Source organism: Nipponia nippon, unplaced genomic scaffold (genome assembly GCF_047370975.1).
Source record: "Nipponia nippon isolate SJK-2023a ecotype South Korea unplaced genomic scaffold, ASM4737097v1 scaffold_1, whole genome shotgun sequence".
NCBI lineage: Eukaryota > Metazoa > Chordata > Aves > Pelecaniformes > Threskiornithidae > Nipponia > Nipponia nippon.
This window is the reverse complement of record NW_028262290.1, coordinates 20,983,956-21,004,468: the sequence shown is the minus strand read 5'-3', so window position 1 is coordinate 21,004,468 and position 20,513 is coordinate 20,983,956. Positions and strand designations below refer to the sequence as shown.

At 41.1% G+C, this 20,513-nt stretch overlaps 1 protein-coding gene across 5 annotated transcripts in view; it reads left to right on the top strand.

The window, feature by feature from the left end:
• OXR1 (oxidation resistance 1) overlaps positions 1-20,513 on the top strand; it is a 301,246-nt gene that overhangs the window by 28,782 nt on the left and 251,951 nt on the right. For 4 of the 5 annotated variants that reach the window (XM_087747554.1, XM_087747582.1, XM_087747562.1 and 1 more), the window contains exon 2: positions 12,505-12,584. In XM_087747554.1, the coding sequence (XP_087603680.1) occupies positions 12,568-12,584 (17 nt within the window). In that variant the 5' untranslated portion in view covers positions 12,505-12,567. Of the gene's footprint in view, positions 1-12,504; positions 12,585-20,513 lie in introns of those variants that run through there. The other variant, XM_087747548.1, reaches the window with a different exon arrangement.

Below are 20,513 nucleotides of genomic sequence, written 5' to 3'. Positions count from 1 at the left end.
ATTGCTGTATTTATGGCTTTCAAAAGATAGGATAAAAATCATTATTGTCATTAAATGAATGGCAGTGGGACAACCACAGTGATTATGAATGAAAGGAATTTTTTGGTGTTGATAATACAGGAATAAAAAGGTAGACATGCCAGCTGATTAGGGGGGACTTTTAGTAAGTGAACTGTCTGAGAAGAAGCATTTGTAATACAGTCAGGAAAATCTACATTATCGTATCTTGGGATATATTCTTCAACCAGCTAATGACTAAGCATAAATACCCTTCACATTGTATTGAGTAAATGTAATTCTCTTTTTATTTTCCTCCTTTTGAATATCACAGACTACATGAAGTTAAAGTGCTTGAGTGCCTATTTAATAAGAAATTGATATATTGAAATTACTATTTTATGTCCTTCTGTACAGTTCTGTACAGTTAAGTGACATCTTTTCTTTAATTTTAGATATAAGTAATTATCACTGGAACTGTAGTTAAAATGAAAATCAGTATAATAGCATTAGTTTAAAAGTCAAAATGTGAAAAACAGAATCCATATATTTTTAAGATGAATCTACTACTGTTGTTGTCTATAGCATCTGTAATCAGGTACAAAAAAGATTGTAATGCCTCTTTTTATGACAGCTAATAAACTCGTGTGCTTGACATATTCTGCTTTGTCTGTCCAAGTCGTACTCACTCTACTCCCTTTTGAATTAGTCCAGATAACTACAGCCAAAGCTCATCTCCATTTCTTCATCCTCCAAAGGTTTCTATCTTTGTTTTGGCAGACTAGAGGCTCAGGTCTGGATAATTCTATTCCCTGCTGTTGATCACATTTAGCTGACATTATTTTATTTTGAGGAGAGAGAGCTTTTATCTGTTAAAAAATACAGTGCTTGTGAAATACTGAACTGAGCTTACAGTACCACTACATTTCATAATAGTGCAAAAGAGTACAGGAAAGATAGCAGTTCATCTGCTTTGGTCCCAGGAGTTTTTTTATCTCTACATCTCTATTTCTGTGGAATTACTTATGATTCCTGCAGTCCTCCCTCTGCTGCTGTAAATTATATAACTATGAAATATTTTGTCTGCAGCATTAGCAAATGATATATCGAAATCTGATACACAGTTTCTCAAATGGCTTGTAATCAGACAGAAGTAAGACTGTTGTATTGGGTTTATGTGGCAAGGTTTTGGTGGGGGGGGCTGCAGGGGTGGCTTCTGTGAGAAGCTGCTAGAAGCTTCCCTTATGTCCAATAGAGCCAATGCCAGCCGGCTCCAAGGACCCACCACTGCCCAAAGCTGAGCCCATCAGCGATGCTGGTGGTGCCTCTGTGATAACATATTTAAGAAAGGGTAAAAAAAGCTGTGTGGCAGCTGTGGGAGAGGAGTGAGGGGAAAAAAAAAAAGAGAGGTACAACTCTGCAGACACCAAGGTAAGTGAAGAAGGAGGGGGAGGAGGTGCTCCAGGCACCAGAGCAGAGATTCCTTGCAGCCTGTGAAGAAGACCATAGAGAAGCAAGTTGTCCCCCTGCAGCCCATGGAGGTTAACAGTGGAGCAGATATCCACCTGCAGCCCGTGGAGGACCCCATGCCAGAGCAGGTCAATGTGCCCATGCAGGAGCAGGCTCCTGGCAGGACCTGTGGACCCTTGGAGAGAGGAGCCCACGCTGGAGCAGGTTTGCTGGCAGGGCCTGTGACCCTGTGGGGGACCCACGCTGGAGCAGTCTGTTCCTGAAGGACTGCACCCTGTGGAAGGGACCCACACTGGAGCAGTTCGTGAAGGACTGCAGCCCATGGGAAGGACCTGCGCTGGAGCAGGGTAACAGCCTGAGGAGGAAGGAGCAGCAGAGACGAAGCATTATGGGCTGACTGCAACCCCCGTTCCCCGTTCCCCCATGCTGCCCGAGAGGCGAGGCAGAAGACAGGAGTGAAGTTGAGCCTGGGAAGAAGGGAGGGGTGGGGGAAAGTGGTGTTTTAGATGTGCTTTTATTTCACTGTCCTACTCTGTTACAATTAATTGGCAATAAAATTAAATTATTTTCCCTAAGTCGAGTCTGTTTTGCCTGTGCCAGTAATTGGTGAGTGATCCCCCTCTCCTTGTCTTGACCCATGGCTTTTCCATCTTATTTTCTCCCCTTGTCCTGTCGAGGAGGGGGAGTAAAAGAGCAGCTGCTGCACACCTGACAGCCAGCCAAGGTCAATACACTTTTGATTTTATATTTATTGTATATGTGGGATATGCAATCTGAGAGATTACGTCTTTTCTGTGCAGATTAAGACCTGCCTTTAAGACGCCCTTTAGAACTAATTTTACAGAGGATACAAACATGATACAATACAGAGGATACATACATACAAACAAAATGATCTGAATTATTAAAATTTTTTCTGAAGTAAATACTGATTTTCTAAAGATTTGGTTTTTGAGGGGGGAATATTAATCTGATTCATTTCAGCTCTCTGGTTTTAGTGTAGTCCTATATGACATTATATTTGTACAACTAAAGGGACAGCAAACTGGGGGATAGGAGTTAAAAACCAGGATGGGACTGAAGAGAATAAGAGCTCGCTTGCTACTGTAGGGAATTTGTCATCAAGCTATGTCTGAAAGCAGCAGCCCACCTGCTGCAAGTCATGTTGGTTTCTTCAGCTTTGAGGAACATTAAGTTCATGATCCATTTGTGTCTACTTGGGATAGTCTTGATTTTCCTGGAGAGGAGAGGGATGGATAAATTGCACCAACTTCACATCTCATAGCAGCTGTAGATGAACCATTGCAGCTACCATTTATGTCTCAGCAGATTTAGTTTTTTCATTAATGTTCATTAACTTCAGGTGAGCTTTTGGAAAGCGTTCTTTTAGCCTGTTTTTTTAGTCTACTGTTATGTTCAGCTCTCCCCCCCCCCCCCCCCCCCAACTTCAGCGTGCTTTTTAAATAAAGAAAAATAATGAAATCCTGATCAGTCCTGGTTACTCCCTGTGAGTTTTCTCTGTATGTGTGCTGTTTTCTGTTCATAGGCACATCTGTTACTTAATTAATAATAAATAATCGATAGTCCAGCAATTGTGCCTACAGAAGGAGAAGCAGTCTTTATTTTTTCCCATCTTAGATTTCCAAGGAACTTAGATTTTAAGATGATCTAAAGGATGTAGAGGAACGTCCCTTTATCCTGAAATCATAGGAAAGGAAGCTGCGCGTGCTGCTGTGAAGGTGAAGGAGGGCAAAATACACAGGGCAAATGGTTGTTTGTTTTTATCTGTCTTATTTAAAAATCAATACATTTCTTTAGCATGCTCACAGAGAGCATGCTAAGAATTTTTTTCTCTCCTACCACAGTAGTAAGGATTTGCCTTGAATCACCTACAGGCAAAGTGGATGATCTAACAGGGAATGAGTGACAGAGCACACCTACATCGCCGCGTTGTATATACTGTGTGGATTTTATGACAGAAGCTACACTTGGCTATGACATGAGAAAGATACATAGATGGTATTGTGCAGTGTAGGAGAGGAAGAGAAACAAAGCAAATGGAAATGGAGGATATCGTGAGGCTTTGGTGATCATATTATTTTAAAGAATGAAAGATGAGGGTTTAAAAACAAAGGATGAAAGAAGAATTATCAGATGAGGTCACCTGAGCTGTCACTGGGATGAGGAGGCAAACTGGTAATTCTTTTTTGTTATTGTCTTAAAACCAGAAATCTTTAACTTCATTTTGGAAGAAGAAAACATCTGTCATGGAAACTGTATGATTCAAATGAAAAGCATACAGCAGTCATAATTAATTTGTAAAGAAAAAACTGGAAGTGTAAGAAGATTAACAGGATTACAAATGTAATCGTAACAGACAATAGTATTAGATCTTTGGCAACTACGTGGTTGCCGTGAAAGACTGCTGACAGATGAAATGATCACCATAGTCAAATATATGAAGTTTATTTCTATATTTCTAAAATACTTTTCCTTCGTATATCAGGAAAAACATACCAATGAAAAAATACAGAATTCATACTTCTGAATGGCCATAATGTTGGCTGCCCTCATGATTTACAGTAGGCAAAATGAATTATTTATTAAAATCTTGATACTGAACTGACCTTTGATCAACAACAGATGGCAGTCGGGTTTATTTCACTGCATAAGAATTGCTGTTAAAGGTTTCATTTACATTTCAGATAAATCAGTCTTTACATTAGTTAACTACATTTAGTTTTTCTCTATTTGAATAGGACTTCATTTGATTGGCTCATTTATTTTTATTTATCATTTAGTTGCTTAAGAAGCCACTAACGAGTTAGCTCCAAGAGCTGCCAAACTAAACCTTTAATTGTTTATTTGAATTTTAAGGTATACTTCCTTCAAGTGTTAAGGTAATTAAACAAAACAGAAAAAAATCAAGCTAGACTATATAGAGAATAAATGTGTTGCGTGTTTCGTAAAGTTTTGAAGAAATTACTTGTTTTCATTTTGAAATGGTTGGTTGTGCAATATACTAAAAAGGCTGAAATAAGTGATCTGAAGCAGTTTCACAGAGTGTAACGCCAGAAGTAATCAATCTCACTCTTTATATACACGGGCCATTACATTTCTTCTGGTTAACCCTGTATGATCCTAGTGTCTTTGACTAGACATAGCTTGTGTTTTTTGAAGCATAGCTTTTGGGAAGATGTTGTGATCCTGCCTGAGTATCCTATTATAGTGAAAAGGGCTACTTGCTGTAAAACTGTTTCTCACATTGCTTTGTGCATTAGTTTTTTTACACTGCTGTGTAAAGTACTTGAAAATTCAGGTGATGTTTTCTTGCTTTATAAGTTTCGGATGTATCTGCATATCACTTGGCTCCTTTTACTCTGAGCAGTTCAGACTGTTAGATTAAAATAGTGTATACAGTTCCTTAGGTATGGAAGAGGGCAGACAGCTGCAGGAGAAAGCCAACATTTTCAAGGCAGAGGGAAGGAGAAAAGCACTGACCTACGAAAAATGTTCTGCTGGGCATGTGTAGGTGATCGTATCCTTTTCTTCTGTGTTTTTTTTTTTTGTCTTTTGGTATCTCTAAGGGTGTTGGTGAGTTTATCAGAATGTTTTTTTCTGAGTGCCAGAAAATCAGTAACTTTTAATAAAGTATGGTATTTAGGTTTGATGCTATATTGTTGAGAAACACTGAATTCCAAGATTACATGTTTTTAATCTCTGATAGCATTGGGTGAAATTACTCAAAAGGCCTCAAACCTATGAAAGGACAGTGTAGCAAAATAAATGTAATGTGGTTTAGTAGGTGAACTAGCTGAGTACAGGAAAGTGTTTGGGTAGTATTGCAGTCTTTTGACGGGACCCACCAACACAGAGGCCCTGCCGTTGGGGTGCGAGATATATATAATATAAATAGAAATAATATAATTAAACAATATAATATTTAATATATATTAAATTATATATTAAATATACTGTTTAATGAAATAATATAATATAAAATTAAAATAATATAAAGACCTTAGAGCAATGTATTTGTTAAATGTTGTATGGGCACTTCGTGACATACTTGTGAAGTTTGAATAATGTTTAAGAGCCTTAGTTTCTCTTACACTGTTAGTAATGTTTGGTTGGGTTTTTTAAAGTGATTATGATTAGTGAAGTACAGCAGTAACTGGTTTTGGTAAATAGAGAAATTTTGTTTCCACTGACTGATTGTTTTGCGGCAAGGGTAGAATTAGGAATATTTCTAGTTAACTTCATGCTTTGCTTGTCTGTTGATTTGTTTCTCAGCAGTCTCTTTCCAGAGATAGCTTGAATTAACTGACTGCCGAGTCTTTCTTAGAATTTTCCTTTCCATTTTACTGCAACCATAATACTTATATCAAAAGCTATCACATATTGTCTTTAATGTGGCAGTATATCAAACCTTTCCTGAAGTGCAAAAATTGTTTCATCCTCATTAGCTCTCGTTGTCACTTCATCATACTGTAACTTAAGTAAGCATGACCTGTTCTGTGTAAATCCATGTTCATTTTTACTTGCCTAAGTATTGAACTAGAGTTTTCTCTCTTATTTTACTATTTTTTATATTTTTCTTGCTCTTACTTTTCAAGGCTTACTGTGCATAGTAGTGTTTAATTTCTCAGGTCTTGCCTCATCTGCTTATTGCCCCCTCCTATCTTTCAATATCTTTCAACTCAACTAAGTCAGCTTTATATTTTGATATATTTTGTTCCTGTTTGCTGCTTTTAGTCCTGTATATAGAGATACTGAATGCACCTTTTCTGAGAGGAATTTAATATAATTTGTTTTTCTAACCTTTCAGAAGAGAAATTTTAAAGTGTTCTCTTCTTGCTATTTCCTTAAAACAAAGAATCATCTGCAATCATCCTGTTATCGTACTTGTACCAGCATTATATTTTAATTACCCCAGCTTCAACCATCATTTCACATCCCCTTCCATTTTTTTCCTGCTTTATACATAGACTCATAGGATCACAGGATAACTCAAGTTGGACGGGACCTCAGAAGGGCTCTGGTCCATCCTCCTGTTCCAAGCACAGTCAGCTGTGAGATCAGTCCAGGTTGCTCAGGGCTTTATTCAGAGAGGTTTTGAGAAGCTCGAAGGAGGGAGGCTGCACAGCCTCTCTGGGCAATATGGTCCACTGCTTAACTGTGGTCACGGTAAAAAGTACCTCTTTTATATCCAGTCGAAGCCTCTTGTTTCAGTTCACACCTGCTGTCTCTCCTCCTTCCACCATGCATCACTGTGAAGAGGCTGGCTCCATCTTCTCGATAACCTCCCTGTTAGTACTGGAAAAAGCTATTAGGTCCCCTGAAGCCACCCCCTCTCCTGGCTGGAGCAGCCCAGCTCCCCCGGCCTCTCCTTACAGGGCAGGTGCTCCAGCCTGACTGGCCTGGGGGCCCTACGCTGAGCTTGGTCCAGTTTACCAGTGTCCTTCTTGCATTGAGGGCAGGTTGCAAAGCTGGATGCAGTATTTCAGGAATGGTATGATGATTTTTGAATAAAGGGGGATGATCCCTTCCCTCTATCTGCTGGCCATGCTCCTGCTAATAAAGTCCGGGGTGCTGTTCGCCGTTTCTGTGCCAGGGCATGCTGCTGGCTTGCGCTCCGCTTGCTGCCCCCAGGGCCCTTCCAGCCAGGCCGTGCCCAGCCTGTACCATTGCAAGAGTTTCTTCCTTCCCAAGTGCAGGGCTTTGTATTTGTCCTTGCTGAATTTCATAAGGTCCCTGTCAGCTCATCCCTCCAGCCTGTCCAAGTCTCCCTGGATGACAGCCCTGCCCTTAAGCATATCAACTGGTCTCCCCTAATTTGGTGCCATCTGCAAACCTGATGACAGTGCAGTCTGTTGCCTCCTCCAGGTCACTGATAAAGATCTTTTGAAATTATGTATGAATATTTTATGCCATATTTATCACTATAATACAATTGTTTCTTGACAGAAAATATTTTTATTCTCGATATGTGTGCACAGATTTGCTTGGGTTTGAGCAGTCAGTGTGAATCTTAGTAAATTATGATTAAATATATATGGTGTAAATGAAAAGGATGACTGAGTTTTTGTGCCAGTTTTACTATATAAAATGGCATCTTTAAGACATCATTTTAGAAATCACTATTGCTACTAAGAAGTTCCTCATTTTGGAAGTCGTAGCCTTCAGAATTTATCTCCAAGCAGATAAATGATACTTCTCATCTGCTCCAATGCAAAGTGAGTCTGCTTACTTTAAGCAGCCTTTTGTAGCAGTTTAATGTGGCTGTCTAGAAGAGAGAGAGGACGGTTCTCCCAGGCTGTTCTGCCACTTTGCCCTGAGGACGGTACCTTCCACCAGAGAGGGATGAGGTTCAGCTGAAAGGCAGTAGCTGACACACAGTTACCCTTGCTAAGCCAGTGAAATGCTATGGGAAACATTTCTTTGCAAAAACTTTCTGTGCGAGGGAAAAAATGTCCAAAGTCCAAATTAATGTTTCATTTAATATATTTGGTGACCGTATCAGTCTTTTTTTCAAAAAAGGATATAGTTGTGCCTCAAGGAAAGGGAAGGTGGTGCTGCCAGCAAAGTTTCTGCTGAGATAGGTGGCAACATACCCAACACCTTGCTCTTCTGACTTTTGCACTGGTCACCTTCAAGGGAGGACGCTTCAGCTACTCAGCAATTTTATACCTGTTGGTTTTCCTCAAATAGCTTGTGCTGTTTTCTGAAAAACTACAGTACCTTATGTCATCACTAACATTATCATTTATAGCCAAGAAGAGACAGAAAGCATCAGAGCCCTTCAGTGAAAGTTCTTACAAACATAAAGGCAGTCTTACCTACTAATGTAAGATGCTTAAAATACAATAAATCCTTGTGAATGGTGCTCTGTAGTGGAAACAGAGATGATCATCAAATGATTGAATAAACTGGGGTTAAAATTTTCAGTGTCAAAGTTTCATTGATGCTCGTGGTCTGCACTCGTAAGTGACTGTCATTTTCAAATACGGGACCTGGACTTCCAGGTCACAACCTAAATACCTCTGAAAATTAAATTAAGGAGCTTGAACCTTGCTACTTCTAAGAGAAAAGGAATGCCTGACTCAGATCTTTTTAGTGCATTTACAGATTTAGGCTCCACATTGTATAATCAGCTGTCCAAATGGCTTGAGATACTTAATGTGTGCACTGGGGCAGAGGCTGAGTTGCAGTCCTTAATTTCATCCATGTTCCGTCTCTGAGCTGCATGTCTGACAGTGTAGGCACAGCTTAGGCTCCCAGTTAGCCTGACAATCGTAAACAGGGAACTGGAGTGTGATTTCCCAAGACATGCAGGGAATGTGCGTGCCCCAAATCTATTTATTTTCAATTGGAGTGGACACTTGGCTTACTTAGAGGCCTTAGAAATTCCCAATCAAGACAGCTAACTTGAAGCATGCATTTGTTATGCTGTCAATGTAGAGCGACTGATGTCAGTGAGTGGCAGGGAGAATGATTGCATGGGAAGGAAAATGTACTTCAGGCTGATGATATTTGTGTTGCTTGCCCAGCTGCCAGGCTGTGATTCTGGAACGAGAAGGCATGGACAGGAAGAGGGAGGTTCCCTTTGACTCTTTGCAGCTGTGAAGGAGCCACACCAGAACAAAAAGCCCTACACAAAACAAAAGAGGAAATGCTTTAAGAGCAACTGGTAAATTGAGACAAAAATGTCACTGTCCAAACCCATAATGAAATATGGTGCTCTGAAAATACTACTTCCTTGCCTGGAGGTAACAAGACATTTTACCTGGTGCCATTTTATCTGGTGTGACATGGAGATGTGAAGTCCCCTTGAGCATCTTACGAATTTAGGAGGGAGTTTGTAGACAAAAATCCTCCTGTCAGTCAAGATCATGTAATCACAGCTTCTTCCTGATGAACAAAACATTTGTATTTAGATTGCACATTTACATTTAAAAAATCAACTAAACTAGGACAGAATTTTTCATTTTGTGAGCTACGTCTTTTTGCTTTAAATTGAACATTTGAGAGTAGGGCAGAAAGGTTTCATTAGCATCAAAATTACATGTTGTGAGGGCAGTGGGCGTGTGAGATGGCATTCACAAGAGAAGTGAACCAAGGTCGTGACTGTTCCAGTCTTGTGGGAAGGGACCTGGTGGGGAAAGCCTTGAGCTGGAGGGGCTGGTACCTGCTTGTGCTTTCCAGTTGCTATTTAGCTGCTCCTTAGGCAGTGAAGGACCGGAGCGCTGTGAACAGGGGCTGCAAAAGGGACTCGGTGTGTGTGGCTGGGATCATGCAGGGCACCCAGAGTGCTGCCGGGGCGGCTCTTCATGGTTGCTTTTCTCAGTTTGTGCAGCAGTTTGAGCCTCTGCTTCCAGTTCTGCTGGGAGCTGCATCTGGCACCTTCGCATCCAGGCTGCGGCTGGAAATGGCCAATTCCTGCTTTGGGAGGGCTAAGCTCATGGGGAGCAGCAGCGACACCCTTGTCGCAGCCCTTAGCACAGCAGGGACACAGAGCATCTCTGCTTAAACTTGCCTGGGGTGGCTTGGAGGGTGTACAGTGATGGTCTCAACACCCCACAGGGATGTTCCCTGGCACCGGCTTGTCCTTGGCACGTTGGAGGCCTCGACCCAGGTGGCTCACTGAGGGAGGCTGCCGCTGTCCTGCTGTGGGGCTGCAGAGCACTTGGGGCCTCTCCTGGGATTGGGGTGATAGGGGCCTCTCCTGGGGACAGGCACACCGAGCGAAGTGCTGACTTGCGTGGGGAAGGAGCTGCAGAAGAGATGAGCAGACCATACATGACCAGGACAGTGTGGAGGAGATACCTGGGGTCTTCACAAAAACTCTGCAAAGATAGGAGCCTGAGCCATGCAAAGTGAGGATGGAGGGACAGATGCAAACCATGGGTGAACAAGTAATGGAGGGTGGCTCTCAGGACAGAAGAGGGGGGAAGCTAATGACTTTGGGCAACAGAAGGAAAGCTCCTGCCTCACCTTACCAAACACACTTAGCATGGCAAAAAGTGGTAGGAATTAGGAGTTTATCCATGTAGAAATACAGTTGGCAAAACCAAAGCTCAGCTGGAATCAAAACTAGCCAAGGAGGTGAAGGGCAACAAGAAAGGTTTCTCTAAGTACATTGGCAGCAAAAGGGAAAGCAAGGGGAGCATGAGCCCATTGCTCAGTGTGGCTGTGTGGAAAAAAGGCTGAAGTACTCAATGCCTTTTTTGCCTCGGATTTTGCTGGAGAGACTTGTCCTCAGGCCTCCCAGGTGCCTGAGCCTCCTAGCAGAGGGAAGCAGTACCTGGAGTAGAGGAAAACAGCAGTAGGGATCACTTAGCCCACTTGGACGGACACAAGTCCACAGGACCAGATGGGATGTGCTCAAGGGTGTTGAAGGAGCTGGCTGATGTCTTTGCGAGGCTGCTCTCTCATCTTTGAAAAGTCATGGCAACTGGGGAATGTTCTTGATGACTGGAAAACAGCAAATGTCACACCCAACTAGTAACTAGTGGGGTCCCTCTGAGTTCAGTACTGGGACCAACACTGTTTAGTATCTTCATTAATGACATCAGTGATGGGACGGAGTGGAGTCTCAGCAAGTTTGTGGATGACATCAAATTGCAGGCAGCAGTCAATGTGCTAGAGGGCAGTGCTGCTCTTCAGGGAGACCTGGGCAGGTTGGAGAGATGGGCTGACAGGAACCTTACTAAGTTCAGCAAAAGCAAATGCAAGGTCTTGCCCATGGGATGGAATAACCCTGCGTAAAAGGATGGGCTGGAGACCTGCCTGGGAAGCAGTGCTGCAGAAAGGGATCTGAAAGACCTCGTGAACAGCAATTTGAGCATGAGCCAGGAGCGTGCCCCTACAGCAAAGAAAGTCACCTGCATTCCTCGGCTGCATGGGTAGGAGTGTAGCCAGCAGGTCAGGGAAAGATCCTTTCCCTCTATTTGGCATCTGTGAGACTGACTGCGGAACACCATGTCCAGTTTTGGGTTCCCTACAACAGGAAGGATGTTGAGTTATGGAGACCAAATAGGGTGGTCAGGGAGCACATGGCATACGATGTGAGGCCAAGAGAGCTGGCTCAGCTCAGCTGTAAGAAGAGACGGCCAAGAGGAGACCTTAGTGCTGTCAATGAGAACCAGAGTGGAGGATATAGAGGAATATAAAGAGCTAGACTTTTCTTGAAGGTATACAGTGATACGATAAGAGGCAGTGGACACAACTTGTAACATGGAAAATTCTGATTAGGTATTAGGAAGAATGTTTTAACAGTGGTGGTGGTGAAGTACTGGAACTGGTTGCCCAGAGAGGTTGTGCAGGTGTTCAAGACTCAACTGGACATAGCCCTGAGCAACTTGATCTGATCACACCTGCTTTGAGCTGAGGGTTGGACTGGGCAGTTCCTCCCAACTTAATTGTTCTATTATTCTATAATATTTTTGTATTTTTATTTTTCATATAAAGGTTGGCTTTTTTTTTTGTTCAAATAATAACATTTCCTGAGGGCCATACTTCGTAGGCCCACTTCAGGAATTTTCTTATTTATATTAAGGGTTTCTTTCTGGAAAAATGACTCATGACTAATTTACTAAGGTAAATTCAGTTCAACAAATTGAGCACCAAAATGCAAGTAAGGTGTAAATTTGTATAGCTGGCAATTCAGGAAGATCTTATTTAGTTGCTTTGAGGCACCTGAATTTCACTCAGGCACATGAATTCTCCTTTCAGAGGCAGGGGCTTTTAGATGTCGCACTACCAGATAGCATTACACCTAAACCTTTTGTTGAGTAACTGCTCTAACAACCTTAGGTTTAAACTCTACCGGTAGGTTATGGTCTTAGGTTTTTTAACTTTTATCTTTTGTTTGTTAACCTTTACATTGTTTTTCTAACCTTTGTATTTCTATAAAATTGCCAGATATTCTCTGAAGTTGCACTAGAAGATGTTTACTAATGTACTTATTGTTCAGGATATTAAAATCAAGGTCCTGAGTTGCGTGGTCTAAAAATCTGTCTCTCTCTTCTCATCCAGGTCAACAGAAACAGCCTTGTGCAGAGCAGTGCATTCATAAATGTGAAACAAGCCTGCACCATTATGTTTGGCACTAAGAGGTCAGTTTTCACCTTTTTGTTATGCTTTTCATCTCCAAAAAATAGTATAGCTGTTGTGACTCTACTCTGAAAACATTATATTTTCTGAATGCATTGTTATACAAAATACATGAGCTGGATATATTGCTCTTTCTGTTATATTGGTTGGTTTTTATTTGCTGTACAGCTCTGATCTACTTTAATTGACAGGTATGTGGCATACAGGCCATTTAGCACACAGGCAAATAGTATCCCCAAAGCATTATGGGTCACTATGGGAAGTGACCCATAGCATTATGGGTTCATTATGGGAAGCAAGACTTCCAAAGAAGACACTGTACTAGTGCTGGAGGGCATCCCTCCTGCTTTCTGGGTACCGAAAATAACACCAGAACAACAAAGCACCAGTGTAAGATAGGTTCTTTTCTGCCATTTTAGGGAGTCCATACTGAATATAAGGTAACCTCCATCTCTTATTCATTCTGCATGATTCAATGTCATACCCCATAAGACTCAAAAATCAATATTTTTGAATCCATGCTCTCTAGTTCCCGCACTCTTTAAGTGCTCCTCTTAAGCATCAGGTGGTGCAGTTCTGCTCCTGTATCCATCAGCAGACAGCATGGCCTTGCTTCCCCCCCCCAGTTTCTGCAGCCTGCACAAGCTGTTGCGGCACCTGAGGCACCTTGCCAGGTACCAGCTTCTGCACCTATGGGTCTTCCGCAGGACAGTGTGATTTCTCCGTGGAACAAAGATACTACAGACCATTCCTCCCCTGTGTGAACTCCCCGACTTTTTTCTTGTTGATAGGCTTTTAGGTGTTTAGTATAAGCTAGTCAAGGACTTCAACATTTGTGCCCTAGTCGCATGGCAGCCTAGTGAAACGTTTGCCCTGTGCAGTGGCAGAGCACCTTTACTCTGGTTCCTGGAGAAGTAGCTCACCTCTTCTGAATTGTTGGGAAGAGGGGAGGCTAGCTTGCCCTTAAGAACTAGCACATATGAAGCAGCATCTTGCATGCCTGCAGGAATCAGGGGTGGCAAATAATGAGAAGCAGCAGCTTGGTTTTTTGAGGCATCAGCTCCTGCACCAGCTGCGCAAGGCTTCAGTGCGAGCTGCAGCCTCGTCTGAGTCAGGATGCTACCAGGGGCTGCCCGGTCCCTTGTGCTCCTGCAAGCACGGGCACTGCTGCCTCACACGGCAACAAAATCAACGGGCTATTTTCTGTCTCTCTGAAGTGGTATTGGCATTTGACTCCAGACTCTGTTACCTTGTATACAAGATGCAAATGCAGTACATTTTTAGGGTAACTTTTCAGGAAAAGTAAACTTTGGTCTTATTTTTAGGTAAGTACAGAATCTGTTGTTTTGTCAGTATGATGAGTTTAAGATAACTGTTGCTGAGGGTACAGTAGCGGAATTGCAAACTTTCCGTTTGAGGATTTCTGCTTTTAATTGATTGCCTCTGCATAATATTAACATTTAAGTTAACCAAAGATATTCTGCTAAGTGAAAAAAATTGTTATATTAGATTATATTCAGGTGGGTTAGTTATTTTTGTCACTGTTTAATATTACCCCATATGAACTCCTTCTGGGCTGATCTAAACATTTTTTTACTCTCAGAATAGTCTCTATCTTTCTTAGCATTATAAAGTAATGGCAAAATGAAGAATTGTGCTTGATTGGTAGCCTTGAAATTTCATTCTTTATATTTTTTTTCTCCCAGACTGAATCTTGATTACTATGCAAATGAAAATTCTTCATAAGGGATATTACAGACAATATGAAATTCTCTGTCATGTCTGCAAACAAGAGTTTTTATGAAAAAAGGCACATCTGGAGAACAGAAGTTCTTTGCCTCTCCACTGTACTGTGTTCTGCTATTTCTCACTTTATGCAGGCTGTTTTGAACCACTTACAGTAAATAAAGGATTTCCTGCTTCCAGGAGGGAAAGAGGCAGAGCGGACTTCCATAATAGTAGACTCCTATGTGTAAACTGGGAAATTGCATCAAATATTCTTGAGATTGGTATCATATTTTAGTTAGGCCGTAACTGAGTACTTGTCAGGTATTTTGTTCTCCCAATTGCAGTGCATTTTGAAGTTCATTTTCATAAAGCACTGTTAATTGTGAGCAGGAAAATCTTAATGTTTTATTGATCATTTTAAAGGTTATAAACTCCTACAAATAGACTGCCTAAAACTATTGAGAGTTTTTGAAAATATTGGCTTGATACGTTAATTCTCTTTCTAAAAAGAAATACTGTATTTACTTGGAAATATCACAAAGAACAAAGCTATTTTTCTATAGGAAAGGAAGATTTAAGGTTTATTTTCTTGTAAAATTAATTTTTAATTAGTTCTAATACTACATTGCTAATTATAATTTCCACAAAACATTTAACAAAATTACAAAACTCTGACTCAAAAACTGAATTATCTCCTGTCACCAGATCTTTGGAAGTTATCAGGTATATAGTATCTCAGCTCCTTTTTTTATTTATACCTTTCTCTTAATTTTGCATACAAAGTTTATTTTTACTGGATAATCCCTGTTGAATGGACTGAATAATGAAGCTGATAAAAGTGACTGTCCTATTGGAACAGCTTTGACAAAAATTCACATGTGAGGAAGACATTTCTCAGCTGCTTTAGAGGAAGCCGTGTTGTTAATGTGAGCTGACGTTTCTAACCAAGAGGTGAATTCCTCTTGATTTCAATTTAATTTGAGAGCTGATCCCGTGCTTTTAAATACTGAACTATTGTGGTTTCTCTGTGTTGTATTCTGCTCTCATCTTTTTCTTTATTGTGTTAATTTTTCTCCAATTAATTAGATCTACAATAGACACCAGCATTGAAATAGCAGAGGTCAGTATGTATACCAATGAGTTTCTGATGTGTTGTATTATTCATGTTGTGTACTTATTTCAGTCTTGCAAGAGCAATTGCTGATACCATTGTCCTCCTGTGGAAGGGGAAAGTATGTAAATGGCTTCAGAGAAGGGATTTTTATTTTGTGGGAACTAACTTTATGTGTGGAAGTTGCTCTGCAAAGATAAGGCCCCAAATTAGCACATCCTCAGGATTTGCAGTACACTCTGTCTGACTGTCTACCTACCACTGGCATCATGATATTCAGGGGTACTCTAACCTGTGGTTAAATACGTTCTTCAGTTTGGAAACCTTATGTTGTATAACTCATTTAAACTACGTCCACGCAGCCGGAGAATATTTCTCCTGGATGGCGTGCTCAGTTCTCTTTTCCTTCTCTAGCCTAGATTGGAGTGCTTCAAAAGATGGCCTAAGTGACAAATCTAACCCCCAGTGCCCAGCCATGTGGTCCCTAAATGAGTTTAGCAGACTGAAGGAAGCAATTGTAAGAAGCAGGAGGTGAGAAGTATGAGGACATTTGCTTAAGCGAATATGCGATACGGCTCCATTTCTGGAGCTGCATCCATTTGTCCCTTTTTTGAGGAGCCTTGCACATGGCATATGTTTGAATTGGGCTTGTGGAGGATACCACCTTGGTCCTGTGAAGTGCACAAACCCCCACTAGTAGTTAGCTGCCACATCCATGTCTGTCTGAGTTGTCTCCTGCCATAAGTGTGTGGTGTCTCCTTCCCCCTTCATGGGTTTGAACCTCAAGAAGGTCTGTAGAGCTAAGAGAGCAGCTAGAGCTTGTGTGATCTGTTGCCAGCGCTTAGGCTGTTGAGGGCTAGCGTTACCAGGTTTAATTCGAACTATTTTGGAGGAAAGAAAGAAAAGGCGAACAAAAAGAGGAAAGGACTCTGATCTTCAGGCACCCTGATCACCCTGATGTGAACTCAGATTTTATTTTTATTGCAGTCTTCTTTGTGAAGAGCACTTTATTTATAGGGTGTGACTCCAGCCTGAGGCGCTGGTGGCTAATGCAGCTGGTAGCTTCCATTATGTGCTGATGGCTGGTTTGGTGCTTCATGGTGGATGGCCAGGTTGGGTGAATGGCAGTGCTGACAGCCTTGGCCAGTGGTCCAAGAGTTTCATAACACAGCAGTTGCTTCTGGAGGCAAATGGTTTTCTTTCCAAATCATATTCCAATCAACCATCCTGGAAAGTTATAGTAAATTTTCTTAGGTGAGGTCTGTCGGCAGCAATTTGAGTCCTGTGATAATTAGAAAAACGAACCTTTCTTCCAAGGTCTACTTATATTGGCATGTTTATAATCTTAGATGATAGCTGAGCTGGGCAAGTAATGTGGCTGGTATAGAAGGAGGTTGAAGAGATTTGGAAAGACACATCAGCTTTTTAGTCACTGACAGTTACTGACTTCCTATTCTTATATCTGGTTTTGATCAGAATGTTAAGGAAATAGTGTTCATTTACAAGCTTCTGATATGAACAGACTGTAGTGTTTTCAAAACAATGTAAGCTTAGTTTCTTCTTTCCCCTTAGCTGCAGAAAGGCTGTGTTTACACATGGTTTCTAAATTTAATGGGTTTTATTGGCATTAGTCCTGGACCATTCCTGTGTTTGTTCTGATACCTCTGCCAGGTTCTAAAGCATGGCCATGAAACTGTCCATTGCTGAACACTAAGAGTGTGTGTCAAAGTTCTTTTCTTTGGGATTTGTAAGTGTACAAAAATAATTATCTGGTTTGACCTAAATTCACATGGTGCTCACTATCCTTTTTCTTTCGCTTTTTGATTGGAAGCGACACTACTTGAACGAAGCTATAACATGCTTTGTCTCTTCTGCTCTGTTATGGAATTAGTTTTCTTACTGCTGAACTTTTGTTATGGTAGTGAACGGCAAAATAATATCAATTGACATTGACTCTTTTAAGTTTACTACCATTTCCTAAATATGAACTTCCAATGATGTCTGGCACTGTTTTGTTGCTTTGGGGCCTGGAGGCTGAATAATGCAAAATGGTAAGGCAGCTGTGGGACTTGGTTTCTAATTCAACCAGAACAGACAGAGTCTAGTATACAGATGTATATAGGGCAACAGAATGTGTAACATCCTGAACTGACTGTCTCTTGGTTTTCAAGTTTTGGGTTTTTTTTTCCCTTTTACACACCTGGCCATTTTTTCCAGCCTGTGCTATGCTTAATGAGAGCTCAGATTTGTTAATAGATCACATCACTGTTCAGATGGGCTAACTCAAGCCTTCAGTGCATACGTGGTCTCTCTGTTGCAGAATTCATCCTTCCGACAGAGTGTGGCTCTCTTCTGATAACCCACAGCTTTTCTCAGCAGCATTTTTTCTAGATGTGGGTACGCAAGAAGGAGAGGAAGTAGAGCTGAGCATGTTGATCCAGTTATGAATGATTTCTTGCTCACATCAGATAGCAGCAGGGAAGATTTTTCTTCTTCACCTTAAATGTTCATGCTACCCCGGTGCCAGTTGATCCAGGATGTAAGGGGCCAAGTTCCCTGTATTTCTTGAGAGCTTTATGTGTTTGTAGCTCCAGAACTTAACCGTACAGCAGAACTTCAGCTTCCCTGTAGACTGGCAATTTATCTTTGTCAGGTGTTTTCTTTGTCAAGTCTTCCATGTGCTTAGTTTTCCCTTTTTCATTGGACTGGTATTTGCCACACACTGCTTTCTCTGATCCCGTGGCACCCAGTTTCCTGTTTTCTGTCTCTACCTTCTCTGAGCATCTGCTGTGCATCTTCTGCCTCTTGCACTCAGTTTACCCACTTGGACTCAATTCACCAGAATTCTTAATGATCTCCTTGTGACCAGGTCCATCCAGGACTCTGCACTTGGGCTTCTGCAACACCGTAGCTGCCTTCAACATACACTTCTCGAAACCTTATCCTCGGATAGCTTCCTTGAGTCTCAATTCTCTGCATATTACTCCTCCTACTGGAGGGAAGAGAGTTTTGATCTTCTTTACTTCCTCTTGTAATAAAGAAATTAAACCCCAAAGTAGCAATGTGTAACTAATGAAGTAGTAAGATAACAAAAATTTGATTTGCCATGGATCTGCAAAAAAAGTCCCGAAGAGTTTGCAGATTATATCGTGGGTTCACCTCAGCCAACAACCAAACACTCGCGCAGCTGCTCACTCACTCCACTGTCCCATGGGATGGGGAGAAAAGATAAGGAAGGTAAGAAGATTCGTGGATCAAGATAAAGAAAGAGTAATAGGTGAAGCAAAAGTGCACAAACAAAGGAAAATAAAGAATTCATTCACTGCTTCCCATTGTCAGGCAGATGTTTAACCACTTTCTGGAAAGCAGGGTGTCAACACATATAATTGTTACTTTAGAAGGCAAATGCTATAACCACAAATGTCTCCCCTTCCTTTTCCTTTCCTTCAGCTTTTATTGCTGAGCACAACATCGTATGGGTGTGGAATATCCCTTTGGTCACTTCTGGTCAGCTGTCCCAGCTGTGGTGTGTCCTCCCAGCTTCTTGCCCGCCCCCCAGCCTACGTGTGTGGGGGCAAAACAGGGGGACAGAGTGGGAAACAGAGAAGGACTTGACACTGCCTAAGCAATAGCCAAAACATTGATGTGTTATCAACACTGTTTTAATCACAGATCCAAAACACAGCACCATACGGGCTGCTATGAAGAAAATTAACTCCATCCCAGCCAGACCCAGTACAATGTAAAAAGCCCAATTTGTGTTCCTATACTGGAGCTTAAGCTCCAATTAAATGGTTACATATATAACAAAATATAGAAAATACGTATTTTTAGTTTACCAGTCCATCTAATAAAAATTTGGCTTCCTATACATACAAATAAAATCACAAAAATTTTAAGCTATGATGAACAGCTTTTAAAAATTTGCTTCAAGCCACTGCATCCTTAATTATAAAATGTGAATGAATATTTGGATGTAATCTATGTTATTACAAATGAAAATATAGAAGAAATTTAAGTCTGTTTAAATTTAGCTTAAGTGATTAACATTTTATCAATTTTATTTTTACAGAAGTTGATTTTACAATAAGGCTCTACTCCATCTTGTGTAGAGCCTTTCAAAGGCATTTGCATGGGCTAACCAGCCAGCCTGGCATGTATCTTTTTGTTAGAGAAAGTCATCTCCAGTTCTACACCAACTTCATACTGTAGCTCTAATACTCAAAATTATTTAATTCTCCTATTGTATTTCTTTGCTATGTCTTGGAGGTTTTGTAAGAGTGTCTGATTATTGCCTGCAGATTCTTTAATTATAGGATTACCCTTGCACTTCAGGTATAACCTTTAATAATGTAGTTCCTTCTTCAAAAGTGGCTGGCACTTTAAATTACAAAGAGGACCTAACATCTCAGTGATGGGATTTTTTTTTCTTTGCATTGGAATGCTTGTGTGTTTATTTACGTCTTCAGTTGATCTCAAGCAATTAGTGTGTGAGCAAAACGGCAAACACCTTTCTTGTCCTGTTTCCAGTTCCCTTATGCTTTAGAAGATTCAGGAGGCACAGAGTTTCTGAGCAAGACCCTTAAGGCATGTCGTGTATGTGGCTGGGCTCTTCAGCGTGCAGGCGTGTGTTCCCCGTTACACCCTGTTCAAGCTCCTGCTGAAGGGCAAAACCCTGGCATTTCTGAAGTCAGTGAAATTCTTTTGCTCTTATTCTATAAGTTAGGATTTCACCTGAATTTTCTAACAATACTCTTTACCAAGAGTATGCAGGATGAGGAAAATGTTGCTTGGTTTTGATTTTCAAGAAATGCATTTGGAAGAAAAATATGCCAAGGTATAAACTGAAGGTCAGTCTTGCTGAATGATGAAGTCAGTTGAAGGTAGTCATGCCCCAGTTCAGTCATATCTTCTTGCACGTGAAAGCATGAAGATATTTCCCAGACAGGGATGAACTTTTCCTCATGCTCAGATTTTGTGCTGAGCTTGGGCCTCAGTGCCCTGCAGATATCTCCAGTTGTTGGTATGTTTCCAGTCTTAGCAGAACTGCTCCTGTTAGATTCGGGCTGTAAAAATAACTTTGTAAGATTTT